Source organism: Scyliorhinus torazame, chromosome 2 (genome assembly GCF_047496885.1).
Source record: "Scyliorhinus torazame isolate Kashiwa2021f chromosome 2, sScyTor2.1, whole genome shotgun sequence".
Taxonomy (NCBI): domain Eukaryota; kingdom Metazoa; phylum Chordata; class Chondrichthyes; order Carcharhiniformes; family Scyliorhinidae; genus Scyliorhinus; species Scyliorhinus torazame.
This window is the reverse complement of record NC_092708.1, coordinates 131,928,511-131,949,590: the sequence shown is the minus strand read 5'-3', so window position 1 is coordinate 131,949,590 and position 21,080 is coordinate 131,928,511. Positions and strand designations below refer to the sequence as shown.

Sequence of the window (21,080 nt, the reverse complement as noted above, 5' to 3'; positions counted from 1 at the left end):
TTTGTCCTTCCCTCCCTCCCTTCTTCGGGTCCACCACCACCTTTTTTGTCGCCCCGCTCCTAGTTAAAGCCATATACTGACGGGGAGCTATTATTAACTCCTTCCCACACCGGGAACGTCGAAAAAGTGCCCTTGGGTGCCCTGAAAAGAGCCCAAAAGTCAGTTTTTGCAGGTGCCGCCGAATGTGCGACTTAGCTCCGCATAGCCGCAACCGGATGTCAGTCAGTTAGTTATTAACTTACAGCTGACTCCAAATAAAAGACTAAGCTGCTGTACCTGACCTGTGACAGCACATTAAAAACATGCCAAAAATCCCATGAGGCTGTCAGCATTCTGGAGTAGCATCTCTGGAGTATCCAGTGCTGAGTAAAACGAGCATTTTCTTGCTATTGCCCTTCGCAACAACCTACATGTGCAAGGTTGGATTTTCCATTCTCACAACGATGAAGACGGCACAAAGGAACTGGCTGAATTCTGCACCTTAGATGTGCATTGCCCTTTCCTCTGGTGAATCTGATTGGGGTGAGATAGTGAGGACCAAGCGGGCACCCTTTCGCATTAAAGGTAAGTGAACATGACGTGTATCACTAAGATCGGCTGGCGTGAGTCCTAAATATCAGCCGGTTGGCAAAAGTGGGTCCTGGGGAAAAAGTTTGATAAACACTATCTTAGAGCAGTGATCCAGGACTAGCTGTCATCAACTGCTTCAATGACATTTCCTGCACAAGGTCAGAAGTGGGAATGTTTATTGATGATTGCACATTGTTCAACTTCATTCTCAATTCCTCAGATAATGAAGCTGCCCAAGAATGCATGCATGCATTAAGGCCAGGACAGCATCCAGGCTTGGGCTGATAACTAGCAAGTAACATTAGTGCCATACAAGTGTCAACAATGACCATCTTTAACAAAAGACACTAGCCACCTCCCTATTGCGTTATCATGAAGTCCCCCACCATCAACATCCTGAGGGCCACCATTGATCAGAAACTTAATTGGACCAGCCACACATGTACAAAGGCTAAAATAGCAGGTCAGAGGTTGGGGAATTATGTGATGAGTGACTCAATTCCTGACTCTTCCAAACATTTTCACTAGCTAAAGGGTGCAAGTCAAGTGCGATGGAGTACTCTCCACTTGCATGGATGAGTGCAGTGCAAACAAAAGTTGAAGCTCAATGCCTGCCAAGGGTGGTACGGTAGCACAGTGGTTAGCACTGTTGCTTCACAGCGCTAGGGACCCAAGTTCGATTCCCGGGTTGGGTCACTGTCTATGCGGAGTCTGCACATTCTCCCCATGTCTGCGTGGGTTTTTTCCGGGTGCTCCGGTTTCCTCCCACAGTCCAAAGATGTGCGGGTTAGGTAGATTGGTCACGCTAAATTGTCCCATAGTGTCCAAAAGTTGGGTGGGGTAGCTGGGTTATGGGAATTGGATTCTCTTTCAGGGGATGGTATAGACTCGATGGGCCGAATGGCCTCCTTCTGCTCTGTAAATTCTATGACAACACACAACACCCTGCTGGATTGGAATCCAAGCCATCACCTTAAAACATTTCCTCCCTCCACCAACTCCATGCTATGGCTGTTGTGTGTATTAATAAATGCACTGTAGAAACACTCCAAGGCATCTTCCACCCTGCAAGCTCGACTGCCTAGAAAAAGAGAAGAGCAGACAGTACATCGTAACCATGCTCTCCAAATTCCCCACAAGACAAACACTATTCTGATTTTAACTTATTGCTATTCTTTCATTGTTGCATGGTTAAAACCTGAAATTCCCAACCTGGCATCGCTGTTGGAGTACCTTCACCACACAAACTGCAGCAGATTAAGAATGTACCACACAACCACCCTCGGTCAACTAGAGATGGGTAAAAATGCCTGCCTTCCCTGCATCCCAAGAATAAATGAATGCATTTTTAAAAATGAAAGCATGTTCTGTGGGTATGACATTTGATGTAATTTGCCAGGTTTAGCTGCTGAGCAAATTGGGCCTTTTTTCTCTGGCACTTAGAAGAATGAAAAGTACAAGATTCTGTAGGGGCTTGATAGGGTAGATGCTGAGAGAGTTTCCACTGGTTGGGGAATCAAACATGTGGACAGTCTTGGGATAAGGAGCTGCGCATATAGGACCAAGATGAGGATAAATTACTTCATTCGGAAGGTTGCAAATCTTTGGATTTCTCTCCCACAGAGGGTTGTTGATGATCTATTATTGAATATTTTAAGGCTGGGGTAGACAGATTTTTGGCTCTCTGAATCAGAGGAATATGGGGAATGGGCAGAGAAGTGGAATTGAAGCTCAATACCAGCCGTGATTGTATTGACTTGTGGAGCAGACTTAGTGGGCTGTGTAGTCTACTCGTATTTCTTCTTGTTTTCCAATGTTTTCCTGGCTAGCCTTTCATCTTCCACCCTTAATGAACTTGAGCTCTTCAAAAACTCTGCTGTTCTTTATCCTAACTTGCACCAAGTCTTGTTCAGCCTTCACACATGTGGCTATTGACCTACATTGGCTCTTTAGTTTACTAATACCTAGATTTTAAAATTCTTCCCTTACCTATCTGAACAGAGTGCGAGTGCTGCAAATTCAGGAGTGTTGACACGGAGTTCGGAAGTCTGCGTGTGACAATGACTGCATCAAATTACAAATTGAATTAGTCAAATTACCTTGAATTACACAGGCAAGTTTGAATTACATATTCCAGACAAGCTATTTGGTGTCTCCCTTTCAAATGGACTACCCATCAGAAATCTGGACCAACTCGAGGTGCGAATAAATGCAGCCTATTGGAGAGAGACTAGGAAATGTTGGTATTCGGAGGGACTGGGACTTCTTGTACACAAATAGTTAACAGGTACAACAAGCAGTTAGGAAAGCAAATGATGTGCTAGCTCTTATTACAACAGAATAAAAAAAATGTCTTCACCCCAGAAGAAGTCTTGACTGCAATTATACAGGGCATCGGTAAAGCCATAGCCAGATACTGATGAGTGGATTTAGTCTCCTTACCTCAGGAAGGGTGTTCTTGCTCTGAGAATGCAACAAAGGTTCAGTGGCTGACTTTGGGATGAGGGGGTTGACCTTGGAGGAAAGATAAGTAAACTAGACCTATATTTCTTAGAATTTAGAAGAATGAAGGGTGTATAATTGGGCTTGACAGGATTGATGTTGGGAGGGTGTTTCCCCTAGTTGGGGTGTCTAGAACATGGGATCACAATCTTCGACTAAGGGGTTGGGTATTTAGCACCAAGATGAGAAATTTCTTCACTTCAATGTGAATCTTTAGAATTATCTATTCCTGAGAGATCACTGAGATGCTCAATTCTTTAGTATATTCAAGACCGATCAATAGATTTTTGGAGTTCAAGGAATATGGGGAAAGTACAGGAAGGTGGAATCGAGCTAGAAGACCAATCATGACCATACTGAATGGTAGAACAGACTTTTAAGGGCTGAATGATCTACCCCGTCTCCTATTTCTTTTTGTTTGAAAGCTAACCTATTCTTCACCCTCTCTTCCCGGACCACCCAGATCCATAGCTCTTCCTCACTCAGATTTAGGACCCTTTTTATTCATGAAGCCGGCAAATCCACTTCAATGATTGTGAAGTGCACCAGCATACCTAGGCCACATGAAAACCTTCCCACTTCTAGGAGGCCCTGTTATTCCACATGCAATATTTCAACACCACTCTCTATCTTTATTTCCCACCAACACCCTACCTAATATTCTCACTAATGCTGAAAATTACCAGAGCCAATGTCTAATTATTGAACTTTGGTTAACTCAAATGTCTTTTTATCCATGTAATCCTCAAAGGAATTAATTCAATTTCCAACCAAATTCTCATTTTTAGCCAATCTTCTGTGCTGAAATTGGCATTTGACTTTCAACTCGAGACTTGCACCGACACACCATACAAAACTGTACTCTTATCTACAGTGCCTTGTTTCTACTTTTTTTCTCTCAATTTATTATTCAGTTAAGCATTATTTATACTACAATCGGGAATCCGTTATTGTGTGCATTCCATCTCTTATCCAAGTGATGTTGTATTCACTTTTTCTACGCCTTTTGACTTGACGTTTGTTGCGTACTGTACTCTTCAAACCTGCTGCATTTACATTTATCACTGGACCTTAATATGATAGTGCCATAGGAAATCAACCACTCGTACACAAATTGTATATCTAGTGCATGTTTAATGCTTGTTACACCTCAGATTTTTTGAGGGTGTTTATTTAAATAAAATTTCATCCTGAGCATCAGCCACACTGAAAATGTTAGGAACAAAGCTTGATCCAATTATTCTTTACATACATCAATATTTTGGAGAAAAAGAGCAACCAGTCCCTGGACTTTCCCCAAGATAAATGGCAAAGGGAGGTGGTGGCACAGTGGTATTGTCACTAGATGAGTAATACAGTGACCCAGGATAATGCTCTGGGGACCCGGATTCAAATCCATAGGACTGTTGTAAAAACTCACCTGGTTTACTAATGTCCTTACCTGGTCTGGCCTATATGTGACTCCAGATCCACAGCAATGTGAAATCTTAACTGCCCTCTCAAATGGCCTAGTAAGCCACTCAGTTGATGGGCAATAAATGCTGACCCTAAGTCAAAGGGGAAGATGTTGGTAGGAATGACCAAAAGCCTAGATAAAGAGTTTGGCTTTAAGGAGAGCCTTTAGGGAAAGAGGAGTGGAGACCGGTTGTCAGCGAAGAAATTAATTTCAGGGCATTGGACTTACATGGCTGAAGGCAGGGTTACTCATTTTAAGGCAAAAGGGTGAACTCAGAGGAACACAAGCGTATGGAGGAAATATTTTTTAAAAGACCAAAGCCGTGAAGAGATATAAATGAGAGGATTCAAATTTGAGGGGACCAGGAACAAATGTAGCTCAGCAAGCTCAGGGGCAGTGGGTGAGTAGGACTTGGTACAGGATAGGATAGAGACAGCAGATTTGATTGAACCAAGAGCCATTCAACAGATAACAGGGTTAGGATCATAGGGGCAGGTCATTCAGCCCAACAAACCTGCTTCCACAGCTCAGAGGCCGAGAATTCCAAAGATTCACCACCCTCTGGATGAAGAAATTCCTCATTTTTTAAATGGCTTGGCCCTTATTCTGAGACTGTGTCCCCTGACCATACTGGGGAAACATCCGATCTACATTGGATGTCTGAGGAGGAATTTTTGATACTGCAAAAAAGAAAAATCGAGTTATAGCTTATCAAACATTTCTTCATCCAATTCTGGAGTATTCAAATTGTCAGTGGGATCACTGTGGTGAGAGATACAAATAACATTGAAGCAATCCAAGGACATGCTGTATGATTCTGCACAAATCAGTATGTGAAATACATCAGTGTCACATTCAAAGATTTTGATTGAGAATCACTACAGCAAATGAGGGAGGAAACAAACTGACCACATACTATAAAATATGGAATGGACTGGTAAGAATTTACTGAAAGAAGTACCTGGTGTGCTCCGGCAATGACAAAACAGAAGGTAGCCATCTACCCGAACTACAAAGACCATTTGCTTCCAAGACAGTGTTATTAACAATCTTTCTTCCGAAAGACAACCCCACAATGGAACATGTAGACACAGCCCCAGCACTTGAAATCTAGACCCATCTTTATATTATGTCCATTTAAGTTTTCATTATCAGACGAACATCTCAGTAGGTCACGCCTGCATTTAGCTAGTGTTACCATGTAAATTTTGGCAGAATACAGATATTAGATGCTGACAACTAAAGCAGAAGCTCAAGACAGGAATGGCCATTGCCATTTTCTTTACAATTGATTGTACCTGAGTTTAGGAACATTTCAATCTAAAAATATCTTGAAAATACTTTTTAAAAAGGTTGCAAAATTACCTGAATTACTTTTAAACTCTTTCAAAACAGTTTACTGTGCTAGGCTGCTTATAATCAGGAGCAAAATTCTCCGTTATCGGCGGAAAGTCCGCCGATCGGCGCAAGAAACGGCGCAAATCCGACTTGCGTCACGTCGGAAAAATGGGTCGATAGTCTCCGGCCCGAAATGGGTTAGCAGCGATGTAACGGGATCCGCGCACGACCTCGTCAGAACAGGCCGGGTGAGCCTCCCCCATATCCCCCCTCCCCCATATCCCCCCTCCCCCATATCCCCCCCTCCCCATATCCCCCCCTCCCCATATCCCCCCCTCCCCCATATCCCCCCCTCCCCCATATCCCCCCCTCCCCCATATCCCCCCCTCCCCCATATCCCCCCTCCCACATATCCCCCCTCCCCATATCCCCCCTCCCCATATCCCCCCTCCCCCATATCCCCCCCTCCCCCATATCCCCCCCTCCCCCATATCCCCCCCTCCCCCATATCCCCCCCTCCCCCATATCCCCCCCTCCCCCATATCCCCCCCTCCCCCATATCCCCCCTCCCCCATATCCCCCCTCCCCCATATCCCCCCTCCCCCATATCCCCCCTCCCCCATATCCCCCCTCCCCCATATCCCCCCTCCCCCATATCCCCCCTCCCCCATATCCCCCCTCCCCCATATCCCCCCTCCCCCATATCCCCCCTCCCCCATATCCCCCCTCCCCCATATCCCCCCTCCCCCATATCCCCCCTCCCCCATATCCCCCCTCCCCCATATCCCCCCTCCCCCATATCCCCCCTCCCCCATATCCCCCCTCCCCCATATCCCCCTCCCCCATATCCCCCCTCCCCATATCCCCCTCCCCCATATCCCCCTCCCCCATATCCCCCTCCCCCATATCCCCCCTCCCCCATATCCCCCCTCCCCCATATCCCCCCTCCCCCATATCCCCCCTCCCCCATATCCCCCCTCCCCCATATCCCCCCTCCCCCATATCCCCCCTCCCCCATATCCCCCCTCCCCCATATCCCCCCTCCCCCATATCCCCCCTCCCCCATATCCCCCCTCCCCCATATCCCCCCTCCCCCATATCCCCCCTCCCCCATATCCCCCCTCCCCCATATCCCCCCCTCCCCCATATCCCCCCTCCCCCATATCCCCCCTCCCCCATATCCCCCCTCCCCCATATCCCCCCTCCCCCATATCCCCCCTCCCCCATATCCCCCCTCCCCCATATCCCCCCTCCCCCATATCCCCCCTCCCCCATATCCCCCCTCCCCCATATCCCCCCTCCCCCATATCCCCCCTCCCCCATATCCCCCTCCCCCATATCCCCCTCCCCCATATCCCCCTCCCCCATATCCCCCCTCCCCCATATCCCCCCTCCCCCATATCCCCCCTCCCCCATATCCCCCCTCCCCCATATCCCCCTCCCCCATATCCCCCCTCCCCCATATCCCCCCTCCCCCATATCCCCCCTCCCCCATATACCCCCTCCCCCATATACCCCCTCCCCCATATACCCCCTCCCCCATATACCCCCTCCCCCATATACCCCCTCCCCATATCCCCCCTCCCCCATATCCCCCCTCCCCCATATCCCCCCTCCCCCATATACCCCCTCCCCCATATACCCCCTCCCCCATATACCCCCTCCCCCATATACCCCCTCCCCCATATACCCCCTCCCCCATATACCCCCTCCCCCATATACCCCCTCCCCCATATACCCCCCTCCCCCATATCCCCCCTCCCCCATATCCCCCATATCCCCATATCCCCCCTCCCCCATATCCCCCCTCCCCCATATCCCCCCTCCCCCATATCCCCCCTCCCCCATATCCCCCCTCCCCCATACCCCCCCTCCCCCATATCCCCCCTCCCCCATATCCCCCCTCCCCCATATCCCCCCTCCCCCATATCCCCCCTCCCCCATATCCCCCCTCCCCCATATCCCCCCCTCCCCCATATCCCCCCCTCCCCCATATCCCCCCCTCCCCCATATCCCCAAGTGTATCCAGCCCTAACCTTAACCTCTGCAATGCACGCGCAACCGATGGCGTGCATTCATATACCTGCCTAACACTGTTGCCTTTTACCCCCCCCCCCCCCCCACAGGAGAAGCGCGCACACAACAATAGGGAGCATGTGAGGACTGGAGGAGGGCCCGCTGATGAGAGGCCACTGACCGTACACGAGGAAAAGGCCCTGGAACTGGCTGGCGGACCTGAGGACCGGGAGGTTGCTGATGCAGAGGTCGGGGGCGTACTAGCGAGTGAGCCACCGACAGCCCGTCCCCATATCCCCCCTCCCCATATCCCCCCTCCCCTATATCCCCCTCCCCCGTATCACCTGATCACTGCCTGATGTCTAACCATGCATGCTTCATTGTGTATCGCAGGACCAAACGTCCAGGCACCCATCCCCGCAGATGCAGACCGCCCGCAGGATGCCTCTCGGAGACCACAGGAGACGGAGAGACCCGCACCCTCCAGCATGCGACGCCCGCAGGATGCCCCTCGGAGACCACGGGAGACGGAGAGACCCGGACCCTCCAGCATGCGACGCCCGCAGGATGCCCCTCGGAGACCACGGGAGACGGAGAGACCCGGACCCTCCAGCATGCGACGCCCGCAGGATGCCCCTCGGAGACCACGGGAGACGGAGAGACCCGGACCCTCCAGCATGCGACACCCGCAGGATGCCCCTCGGAGACCACGGGAGACGGAGAGACCTGGAGCAACAGGGAGACGACACCCCTGTCACGTGCGGGAGCGACCACCCAGCGACGAGGGGGCCAGCCACAGGCCCCCGTCACATCCGAGCCAGGACACCACTACCCGGGACACCACTACCCGGGACACCCCTACCCGGGACACCCCTACCCGGGACACCCCTACCCGGGACACCCCTACCCGGGACACCCCTACCCGGGACACCCCTACCCGGGACACCCCTACCCGGGACACCCCTACCCGGGACACCCCTACCCGGGACACCCCTACCCGGGACACCCCTACCCGGGACACCCCTACCCGGGACACCCCTACCCGGGACACCCCTACCCGGGACACCCCTACCCGGGACACCCCTACCCGGGACACCCCTACCCGGGACACCCCTACCCGGGACACCCCTACCCGGGACACCCCTACCCGGGAAGACGAAATACCGGACAGTGACTCAGAGTGGATGGGTGGAGACGAACCCCCACCCCAAAGTGCCATGGACTCAGAGTGGGACGAAGAGCACGACACAATGCCACTGCTGTCACCAACACCCTCCACCATCGCAGAAACACTCACCACGGTTGGGCACTTTAGTGATGAGGCGTCTGGTACACTCACTGGTGCGCACAACACAGCCGTCCCGGTACAGCAGGTGGAGATAGGAGCAGCAGAGGGACCGGGCGGTCGGAGGGCAGCCCAGCCCAAGCGAACATCTGCCGCCCAGATGGATCCCGGGTTCCTGCAGTTACCACACCCACACAGATCCGATGCAACCACCGACCCGGAGACGAGCGAAGAGGGTGACGGGCGGCTTGCGGCGGCTGCGGTCGCAGGTGGAGGAGTCCACCCATGTCCAGGAGCTGGGAGTGGTGCCGGCCATGCGTGCCACCCAGGCTGACACCGCATGGGTGGCGTCCGCGGTGGAGGCAATGGGTGCAACGGTGTCAGACATGGGGAACGGTTTGCGAGGCCTGGGGCCTTCCGTGCAGGCGGCGTCTGTGGCCCAGGACATGGCTGCCCTCTCACAGGAGGCCATGAGCCAGTGCCAGCGCCAGATGGCAGAGGCGCTCAACGCCATAGCCCAGTCTCAGCAGGCCATGGCCCAGTCTCTGCAGGCCATCGCTGAGGGTATCGGCGCCAGTGTGCCATGTGCGAGCCGGTGTCGCACTGTCACAGACAGGGTTTGCCAACCCCCTGGGCTCCATGGCTGCAAACCTGCAGACCCCTGTCGATACCAGCACGGGCCTCCAGGACTGGCAGCGCCAGATGTCGGGGGGGGCGTCGGATGGCCAGGTCCGTTCGTATCCCCCACCCATGTAGAGGCCTGGGGGCCATCGGGCACCCCGAGGGAGGAGGAGGTGGTGTGGTCTGTCCCGGCTCCCTCTGTAGGGGAGGTCCCGGTATACCGCGACACCTCGGACCCCCCCCCCCCCCCCCCCCCCCTTCCGTCCCAGGTGCATCGGGTGGACAACGGGCAGGACAGGCTGGCAGCTCGCCATCCCAGTCGCCCGGGGCCGCAGCCTGGCCCATCTAGGCCAGGACGCCCCAGGAAACGGCCGCCAAAGGGATCCAGTGTCAGAGGGCAGGAATCACAGGAGTCCACCTCCAGTTCTGCTGTACCGCCTGGGGAACCACGTAGACGTAGTCAAAGGGCCCGTAAGGCCAAACAATTAGACACTGAGTAAGTTGGCACGGGTGCAGGGCACAGATGAGTTTTAGGGGCTAGGGCACGTGCATGAACTCCTTTGGTTATTAAAGTCAATGTTACACCTACCGAAGCTGCCTTTGTGCTCTGTCCAAAGTGTGCGGGGGTGTCATGTAAGTTGAGCGCAAGTGTGTGTGTGAGGGGTGGTCTTACCTCAGCCCCAGGTGAGTCTGCCCCCTTCCCCCTGGGCCGCCATCAACATCCCCCGGGCAGAGGACGGGACCGTGCGCTGCAGTGTCACAGCCGCATGCAGGGATGGTCCGGGTGGATGGTGGTACTGTGGCCATGGGTCAGACATAGTCCAACGATGTCGAGCCAGGAGCTCATCGCAGGGCGGGTTGTCATCATCCTCCATGGCCTGCGATAGACACGCGTCCACCCGCAACTGTGTGAGCCCGGCCCGTTGTGCCGCAGGTGGATCGGCAATGGGGGGGGGGGGGGGGGGGGGGGGGGGGGGGGGTGGGTGGTGTGCATGTGGTTGGGGAGGGGGGGTGAGGGTGCTGGGTGGGTGGATGGGTGGGGGGGGTGTGGGTGGTCGGCTGTTGCCATGGGTGTGCGGTCTGTGGCCATACTACCCGATTCCCACGCCCATCTAGTCAGTGAAGCGGGCGTCTATCAGTCTGTCCCGTGCCCGCTGGGCCAGCCGGTAACGGTGGACAGCCACCCGCCTGTGTCTACCCCGTCTGCCCTGACCATTCCCTCCATCCCCCTCATCTGGGGTGGACTGGACCTTTTCCTGCTGCTCCTCCACTCCGCCCTCCCTCTGCCTGCGGCACATCGCCCCTCTGCTGGGCTATGTTGTGCAAGACGCAGCACACCACAATGATGCGGCCGACCCTATCTGACCGATACTGGAGGGCGCCCCCAGAGAGGTCCAGGCACCTGAAACGCATCTTCAGCACACCAAAGCACCTCTCGATCACTCCCCTTGTCGCTACATGGGCATCATTGTAGCGGTTCTCCGCCTCATTTGCGTGGCCTCCGTATAGGCGTCATCAGCCACGATCGCAATGGGGTAGCCCCTGTCGCCCAGCAACCAGCCCCTCAGCCGGGGATGGCGTCCCTCGTACATGCCGGGGATGGATGACCGCGACAACACGAATGAGTCGTGTACGCTGCCTGGGTGACGGGCGCAGACGTGCAGGATCATCATGCGGTGGTCGCAGACCACCTGTACGTTCATCGAATAGGTCCCCTACCTATTAGTGAACACGGCCCTGTTATCTGCAGGTGGCCGCACGGCGACGTGCATCCCATCGATCGCGCCCTGGACCATGGGGAACCCGGCAACGGCAGAGAAGCCCACGGCCCGGGCATCTTGGCTGGCCCGGTCCACGGGGAAGCGGATGTAGGGGTGCGCCATGGCATATAGGGCATCTGTCACTGCCCGGATGCACCGGTGCACCGATGTCTGCGATATGCCGGACAGGTCCCCACTCGGTGCCTGGAATGACCCCGTTGCATAAAAGTTCAGGGCCACCGTAACCTTGACGGACACGGGAGAGGGTGTCCCCCGCCAGTGCTACGCGGTGACAGGTGTGCCAGCAGGTGGCAGATGTGTGCCACGGGTTTCCCGGCTCATCCGGAGTCTCCTCCTGCATTCCCGGTCCGTGAGGTCCTGGTATGACTGCCGGGGCCGGTACACACGGGGCGCCCTCGGGTGCCTCCGTTGCCGTGGGGCCGCGACGTCCTCCTCCCCCTCCTCGTCCTGTCGGTCAGGTGTCCCTCCAGCCTGGGCGGCTGCCACCTGCCCCTCTGCGGCAGCCTGCGCCGCCTCTCTGGCACGCTCCTCCTCCTCCTCCTCCTCCTCCTCCTCATCCAGGGCAACATAGACATGAGCGGCTGCTACCACGGCGGCCAACATCGCTGGATGATCTGAAAACATGACGGCCTGATGGGGGGGGAGGGGGAACGACGACATGTCATCATTGCCCATATCCCCTCCACCCCCCAGCCAGGTGGCATGGACCGCATGGGTCCAACTGTTGGAGGCTTGGCACCTGGCCAGGTGGACCAACTCACTTGCCCTCCCACCCCCCTCCTCGGCACGGACCCCCCCCCAACCTCCACCCCAGCACGGACCCCCCCCCCAACCCCCAAGCTCCACCCCGGCACGGCACGGACCCCCCCCCAACCTCCACCCCGGCACGGCACGGACCCCCCCCCAACCTCCACCCCAGCACGGACCCCCCCCCAACCTCCACCCCAGCACGGACCCCCCCCAACCTCCACCCCGGCACGGCACGGAACCCCCCCTCAACCTCCACCCCAGCACGGACCCCCCCCCCCCCAACCTCCACCCCAGCACGGACCCCCCCCCCCCCCCCCCCCCCAACCTCCACCCCGGCACGGACCCCCCCCCAACCTCCACCCCAGCACGGACCCCCCCCCCCCCCAACCTCCACCCCGGCACGGCACGGACCCCAACCTCCACCCCGGCACGGACCCCCCCCCCCCCAACCTCCACCCCAGCACGGACCCCCCCCCCCCCCAACCTCCACCCCGGCACGAACCCCCCCCCAACCTCCACCCCGGCACGGCACGGACCCCCCCCCAACCTCCACCCCGGCACGGCACGGGACCCCCCCCCCCCCCAACCTCCACCCCGGCACGGCACGGACCCCCCCCCAACCTCCACCCCGGCACGGCACGGACCCCCCCCCCCCCCACCTCCACCCCGGCACGGCACGGACCCCCCCCCCCCAACCTCCACCCCGGCACGGCACGGACCCCCCCCCCCCCCCAACCTCCACCCCAGCACGGACCCCCCCCAACCTCCACCCCAGCACGGACCCCCAACCCCCACCCCAGCACGGACCCCCCCCAACCTCCACCCCGGCACGGCACGGACCCCCCCCCCCCCCCCAACCTCCACCCCAGCACGGACCCCCCGCCCAACCTCAGCCCCAGCACGGACCCCCCCCCCCAACCTCCACCCCAGCACGGACCCCCCCCAACCTCCACCCCGGCACGGACCCCCCCCCCCCCCAACCTCCCACCCCGGCACGGACCCCCTCCCGGCATTCCCCCGGAGCCCAGCCTACTCTAACCAACCCCCCCCCCCCCCCGCCGCACACACACACACACACACAACCCGAGACACACCTCTCCTCACGCAATCAGACTGCGGCCACGCCATTGCCTGCCCAGAGCCAACCCCCCAGGCCGTCACTCACCTCCACGCTGGTCGGCGTGAGCCTGGAGCACCGGGTCACGCCGATGAAAAGGAGGTTTGATTCACGTCGACGTGAACGGTCATCACGTCGACGGGACTTCGGCCCATCCGGAAGGGAGAATATCGGCAGGCCGAAAATCGGCTGCCTTGCGCAGACCCGTGACATTCTCCGCGGCAGCGGCGCCATTAACGCCCCGCCGACTTTTCTCCCTTCGGAGACTTCGGCGGGGGCGGGGGCGGGATTCACGGCGGCCAACGGCCATTCTCCGACCCTCTGGGGGTCGGAGAATGACGCCCCAGAAGTGCTAATGTGACTCCATTAAGAGTCCATTAGAAGAACTGGTGGGCCTGAACACTTCAGACAGTATATTCTGCCTGATATCTTGAGGAATGAGCTGAATGGGTGCAAGAGGTTGTATAAAGTGGAGGATGGGAATATGGGTGGGATTGCACTACTGATTGGGCAGGCTATTGTGCTTGCAGTAGATCAGTACATATGAACATTCTTGCTTCTGATTGGTCGACTGCAGAATGGATGGAATGTGTTGCTTGAGTACGGGTAGCCAGATGTCATTGATGAAAAGGTGGCTGTCTTGGGGGACGGTGTGCGATTGGTCGGTTAATGTCTTGTGTGCCATTGCATGATGGATACGTTCGATGTTACGTGAAACTAGTGTCAGGTGTCAGCTGTGGGATTGTTTCCCCACTAATGGGAAAATATATAGACCATGTCTCCAATTCTTAAAACATTTCTTAAAAACAGCAAACGTCAAGCAACTCATCAGACACAGTGAAGTTTCAACATTGTGTCACTCTTCACCACTGTCCCTGTTCCAAGATGCTTGTCTTATCAGACAATGTTTGGAAGTTGATATCTCTTTATTCAATAGAACTGTGATGTCATTGGACTAAATTCACAATCTTCTATTGATGTGCCTAAACTCAACACCATTCTAAAGGTGAAGTTCAAATTCAAACAAATAAATGGTGCTGCTATGGGATCTCCATTGTCAGTAGTCAGTGCCAACATCTTGTTAAAACAAGCAGTATTTCAATCAGCTATACTTCAACCTAAGCTCTGACTTCAATACTGGACTGACACTTTTGTATATGTCAACATGATAGGCGAAAATGCCACTTTCAGAGGGTGGGGGTGCAGATTTTTCACATCCCAATGGAAGTGAGAAGCAGGTCTTGAAATACTGATCTTGTTTTGTTTTTTTTGCTGGAAAATAATTTTCCTCTGCCTTACTGGTAATCCCTTGCCACTTTCATGTGGCCTTTTTTACAGGTCTGGAAGGTTTTGGATGCAAAACACATGCCCAGCTTCAGACCTCATATAAGATACATGAGATTCTGAAGGGCAATGATAGCGTAGGTGCTGTGATGATGTTTCTTTTCATGGGGGAATGCAGAACTAGAGGGCACAGTTTAAAACTAAGTGGTCTTCCATTTAAGACTGAAATGAGGAATCTTTCCTGGGGTTCTGAAAACCTAATGTGGTAAAGCTTTTGTTGTATATGTTTCTTGTCACTGAAGTAGACTCTTCAAATGTGGGTGTTGGAAGCAAGTTAAGGGGAAAGGGATGATGGGAGGATTAGTTGTTCAGGAAAAATCTGTAGTTCAGGTATTGAGTAGGCTTATGGTTTTATAGAATGGTTACAGTACACAGGATTAAGCTTGCTTTTCGTCATTGTGCCAATTGTTTTATAATTTTGTTCCCCCCAAGTTTTGGTAACTTGATACCAGTTCTTTCGTTGCATTGTTTCGACCAAAAATAAGGCGGTACTGATGTTAATTTGTATATACACAGTATTCTAGTACTAATTAGCCTTTCTAGCTGTTTGATTGAAGCTGCAGGTATGTAATCAAATATTGATTTCACCATTCCATCACTTGCAAATAGTGTAGATGACCACTCTAACTAATTGTATTATTAAATCATGGGCAAACTAAACAATGGCTGGGGTTTTCTGACCCGTCATGACGGGACCCACTACGAGTGGCCCAGAAGTCCAGCTGGCGGGACCAGACAATCCCAGCGGCAAATGGAGCCAGAAAATCCCACCCTGTGACTTTTAATATTAGAACCCACGTTACTTATCGCTCCAAATCCAGGCATTTAGAATTCATTGGAAGTGAAAGAATAACAGGATGAACATGTAAATCGTCTCACAATCAACTATAGTATAATTAATTGCATACGTGTGATATTGATACAAAGTATAAATACAGATATGTTCATGCTTTGTCCACCTTTTAATCAAATTTTGGGCTTTGTCTACATTGTATGCATCCAGAATAGATGGATGTAACCGTTGCTGTTCATCTAATGTTTCAATGGTATATGTTTTTAGTATAATATCAACATCCTAATAGTTTGATTTAAAAAAAAAAAACTATAGTCAAATGTTTCCGTCCCAAATAGATAATTTAATATTTTCCTTGGTTATAGGCCAGGGTCAAAGCAAGAAGGCTGCAAAACACAAAGCAGCAGCAGCTGTTCTTAATGTTCTGAATGGAGGAACTCTGCAAGAGTTTGTATGTGATGCCATAAGGTGAGCAGGCTGCTAGATTTCATAAACTGTTTGATACTTAATTTACACATTCTTACAATGCAGTTAGCACCTGACCAAATGCAGAGCACATTTCTATTTATTGAATGGTTTTGCTTTTAACAGTACAAGAGATCAAAATGTTTTAAAAAGAAATAAAGTACCGTAATGCTTTATTCCTGGACTGGATGTTTTATGAAATACATATATCAGTTACTTTCTTTTCAGCTATGCTTTGCCAAATTCTGAACCCATTACCTCCTCAAAGCAGCCACACAATCCTCCCAACCCTATTGGTACACTTCAGGTGAGATGAGGATAGTCCTCTTTCTTTCATATAATTTGTGGTTTTAATTGTAATCTGTTTGCTCTGTGACTACATTGGTATTTTTTGGTGTAATTCATTTGGAATTATTACAGCAGTTGTAGTGTCAGGCAAGGTGTAAATCAGGAAATTCTAATAATATTTATTGTCACAAGTAGACTTACATTAACACTGCAATGAAGTTACTGTGAAAAGCCCCTGAGTTGCCACATTCTGGCACCTGTTCGGGTACACTGAGGGAGAATTCAGAATGTCCAATTCACCTAACAGCACGTCTTTTGGGACATGGGGGAGGAAAATGTGGGAGGAAACCGGAGCACCCGGAGGAAACCCACGCAGACACAGGGAGAACGTACAGAATCCGCACAGACAGTGACCCAAGCCGTGAATTGAACCTGAGACCCTGGTGCTGTGAAGCAACAGTGCTAGGTGCATCTAACCAGAAGTGAGATTAATTTCCATATTGACTGCTCATGCCAAATTTGCACTAATAGTGTGTGGTGTACCTTTTTTTTTAGAAAGAAAAGTATTTTAGTTACATTTACAACATTTTATACAGAAACTTAAGGCCCCCCCCCCCCCCACCCCCGAAGTGCAAAAAACAAATGCCTGACTACCTGCAGGAGGCACTCCTCCAGCCTAAGCGGCAATACCTTGGTGTCCATATTTAACAAGGATATCGACCGATATGACTCACACCCACTAGGTCATTATCTTTGTTTAACAAAAGCAAAATAGACGCCTGTCCATCGTCTCTGGAAGCACACCCCTCACCACCGCATCTTCGAACATCCCCACCAGCAACAATGCCAACTTGTCTACAAACGTCTTACAAAATTCCAGCGGGAACTCATCCTTTCCCAGCGCATTCCCCGTCTGCATTTCCCCAATCGCCGTCCGCACCTCCCACTGGCTTCTCCAACCCGGCCCTCCCCCCCCCGCGCAAGACACTCCAATCCCTCCTAAAATGTAACATATTAAACTCATTCCCCGGGTTCTCTAACCTAGCAATTTCTTGTAGCGGTCTGTAAATACCGTTTTCACCTGCTCTGGCGCAGACACCAACCTCCATACTCCATCCTGAACCTGAACAATTTCCTGGGAGGCCGCCTGATGTCTGAGCTGGCCCGCCAACAAACGACTGGCCTTCTCCCCATATGCGTACACCGCTCCTTTGTCCGCCTCATCTGGCGTACCGCTTTCCCTGAGAACAAAAGATCAAACCTCTTCTGCAACTCCTTCCTGCTAACCAACGACTCAGGCATGGGATCCTCTGCGTACTTCCTGTCTACTTACAAAATTTTTACACCAACCGCTGGCATTCCTCCCTGGTCTCCCTGTGCCTTACACCCTGCACCACCGCTTTTTCAACGCCTCCCCATCAACGTCGAGATCTCCCTGTTGTTATTGAACCTAACATAATCGTCTACGACTGCTGCCATTCTCCCATAGAAACCCAACTCCGCCAATAACCCCACGTCCATCCGCCATGTCGGCCTCTGCCGGCCCCCTCTCCAAGACCACATGGTGGTGCATGATCTGAAATGGCAATAGCCGAATATTCAGCTTTCCTCACACCTGGCAGCAACGTCCTCCCCGCGACAAAGAAATCGATCCACGAAAATACATTATGCGCTGGAGAGAAAAAAAGAGTACTCCTTACTCCCCAGTGTGCTGGAACCGCCATAAGTCCGCGCCCCCGCCCTCCCCGGAAGAAATCAATGAGCACGGCTTCGACCAATCCAATCCTAGGGTTCAACACCGTATTTAGGTCCCCACCTAAAACCAATTGATCATGTCCAAGCCCGGAATTGCCGCCAACATCCTCTTCATAAACCCCACTTCATTCCAGTTTGGAGCATACAGGCTAACCAAGACCACTGACCTCCCCTCCAAAGTGCCCTTAACTATAACGTATCTGCCCCCGTGATCAGCCATCACCTGCTTCATTTGGAATCTAACCCTCTTACTCACTAGTATTGTTAGCCCTGGGCCCTGCTATCAAAGCTGGAGCAGAACACCTGACTCCCAACCACTCCGAAGCCATACCTGGTCCTTCACCCTCAGATGGTCTCCTGCAGCCGCACCACATCACCAGTCAAGCTCTTCAAATACAAAAAGATTCTTGCCCTCTTCACTGCACCACACAATCACCGTATATTCCACATCACCATTCGGACTGGGGTGTCTCACCCCCATGCCTCCTTATCAGCCATAACCTACCCACAGGGCATCCCTGCCCCCCGCCAACATCTTGGGTCCGCCGTCCATTCAAGATGGCCCCGGCCCTACCTCCCGGGTGGGACCTACACCCTGTCCCCAGCCCCTGCCACCAACCCCATTCCAAAAACCCCTCAGCCACTCTCGACACATCTCCATTGATCCAGCCTCAGTGAAAATTGTCTGGAGACACGATCATGGTGGCAGACTTGCATTCTGACTGATGGTTGCAAATTGTTGATTTGCCAGCCTCAGGATCTGCCTCGTCATTAAACGTTCAGTCCATAAAAACAGATTGTGAAAATTCTTATTACAAAAGTTAATGCAAGTCCCTTAAAGGCAAAGACACAAAAATAATAATGGAGAATAAGGAACTGGTAGAGACATTAAAATACTTTTCCATCTGATTTTGTGGCAAAAGACACAAAAAAATAAATTTCAGGAATAGTGGAAAAGCCAGAGGCCTAGTTTAAATGAGGAACATCATTGATATTCAGAAAAAACATAGTGTTGGAGAAATTAATGGAACCTAAAATCAACAAATTTTCTGGACCTGTCGGCCAGGGCTTTAAAAGAGTCACTCTAGGTATAGTAGATATATCGATTTTTTTTTTTTTTTTTTTTTTTTTTTTTTTTTTTTTTTTTTTTTTTTTTTTTTTTTTTTTCTCTTCTTTCATTATTCCCTGCAACACTTTCCATGATTTGGGAGTGACAAATATACATCCATTATTCGAGGAAGAGGGAAACTGAACAATTGACCAATTAGTCTGAGATCAATATCAGCAAAATAATATATTATTAGGCACATAGTAATCGAGCACTAGAGAATGATAATAAAATTAGACAGATTCAAATGAAATGGAAATTGTTTGATTAATCTGGTTTTTTTTGAGGCTGTAACTAGCAGTGTAGATAAGGGGAAACCAGTGTATTTGGATTTTTGAAAAGCATTCACCAGCATATCACACAAGACTATATTGGACAAAATTAAGGCTCATCGGATTGGGGGTAGCATATTAGCATCAACTGAGGATTGGTTAATGGACAGAAAACAGAAACGTTCGGCCCATCAAGTCTGCACCGGCCCTTGGAAAGAACACCCCACTTCAGCCCACACTTCCAACCTATCCCTGTAACCCAGTAACCCCACCCAACCTTTTTGGACACTAAAGGCAATTTAGCATGGCCAATCCACCTAACCTGCACATCTTTGGACTGTGGGGGGAAACCGGAGCACCCGGAGGAAACCCCCACACACACGGTGAGAATGTGCAGACTCCGCACAGACAGTGACCCAATCCGGGTATCGAATCTGGGACCCTGGAGCTGTGAAGCTACTGTGCTAACCAGTATGCTACCGTGCTGCCCCTATCAGCTATTTACAAAGTATTTTGATGACTTAAATTAGGGGACTGAGGGTAGTATATCCAAATTTGCTGAGAGAACCAAGTTTGGTGGGAAAATAATTTGGGAGGAAGTAAAAAGACTGCAAAGGGATGTGAACAAGTTGAGCCAGTGAGCAAGAACATGGCAGATGGGGTATAATATGGGAAAGGGTGAAGTTATTTACATTGGAAGGAAAATAAACAATGTTTTTTTTAAAATGGTGGGAGACTGGGAAATGTTGGCATTCAGAGGCACTTGGGTGTCCATGCATAAGAACCACTAAAAGTTAACATGCAGGTAACAGCACGTAGTTAGGAAAGCAAATGGTATCCCAGACCGGGATATGCATTCAAAGAGACATACATTGAAAATAGAAGCATTCGGGCCTGCTCTGCCATTCATTATGATCATCAAATTCAATACCCTGATCCAGTCTCCTCCCCCCCCCCCCCCCCCCCCCCCCTCTATATCCCTTGAACCCTTTATCCCCAAGAGCTGTATCTGACTTCTTTAAGTTTTCGCCTCAACTACTTCTTGTGATAGTAAATTCCACAGATCCACCACCACTCTGGGTGAAGAAATTTCTCCTCTCCTCAGTCCTAAAATATTTCCTCCTTATCCTCAAACTATGACCTCTAGTTCTGGACACCCCCACCATTGGGAACATTCTTTTTGAATCTACCCTGTCTAATCCTGTTAGACTTTTATAAATTTCTATGAGATTCCCTCTCACTCTTATCCTAACCGACTTAGTCTCTCATCAGATGCTGAGTATCCACCTCTCTCAGTTTACACCCATTCAAATAATATGTCTTCCTATTTTTGCTACTGAAGTGGATAACCTCACGTTTATCTACATAATACTGCATCTGCCGTGCATGTGCCCACTCACTCAGCCTGTCCAAATCATGCTGAAGCATCTCTGCATCCTCCTCACAGCTCACCCTCCCACCCAACTTTGTATCATCTGCAAATTTGGAGACTAATACTTTTAGTTCCCTCATCCAAATCATTAATATATAATGTGAATAGCACAGATCCCTGCGGTACCCCATTACTCACTGCCTGCCAATCGGAATAAGACCCATTTATTCCAACTTTTTGCTTCCTG

General features: G+C 51.9%; 1 protein-coding gene across 3 annotated transcripts in view; it reads left to right on the top strand.

Annotated features, from left to right (window-relative positions):
* LOC140392016 (interferon-inducible double-stranded RNA-dependent protein kinase activator A homolog A-like) overlaps positions 1-21,080 on the top strand; it is a 62,346-nt gene that overhangs the window by 10,761 nt on the left and 30,505 nt on the right. For all 3 annotated transcript variants that reach the window (XR_011935227.1, XM_072477167.1, XM_072477182.1), the window contains exons 3-4: positions 15,939-16,041; positions 16,267-16,345. Coding sequence is in view for 2 of the 3 variants with exons in the window: in XM_072477167.1 (XP_072333268.1) it covers positions 15,939-16,041; positions 16,267-16,345 (182 nt within the window). In the remaining variant the exon portion in view is untranslated. The remainder of the gene's footprint in view (positions 1-15,938; positions 16,042-16,266; positions 16,346-21,080) is intronic.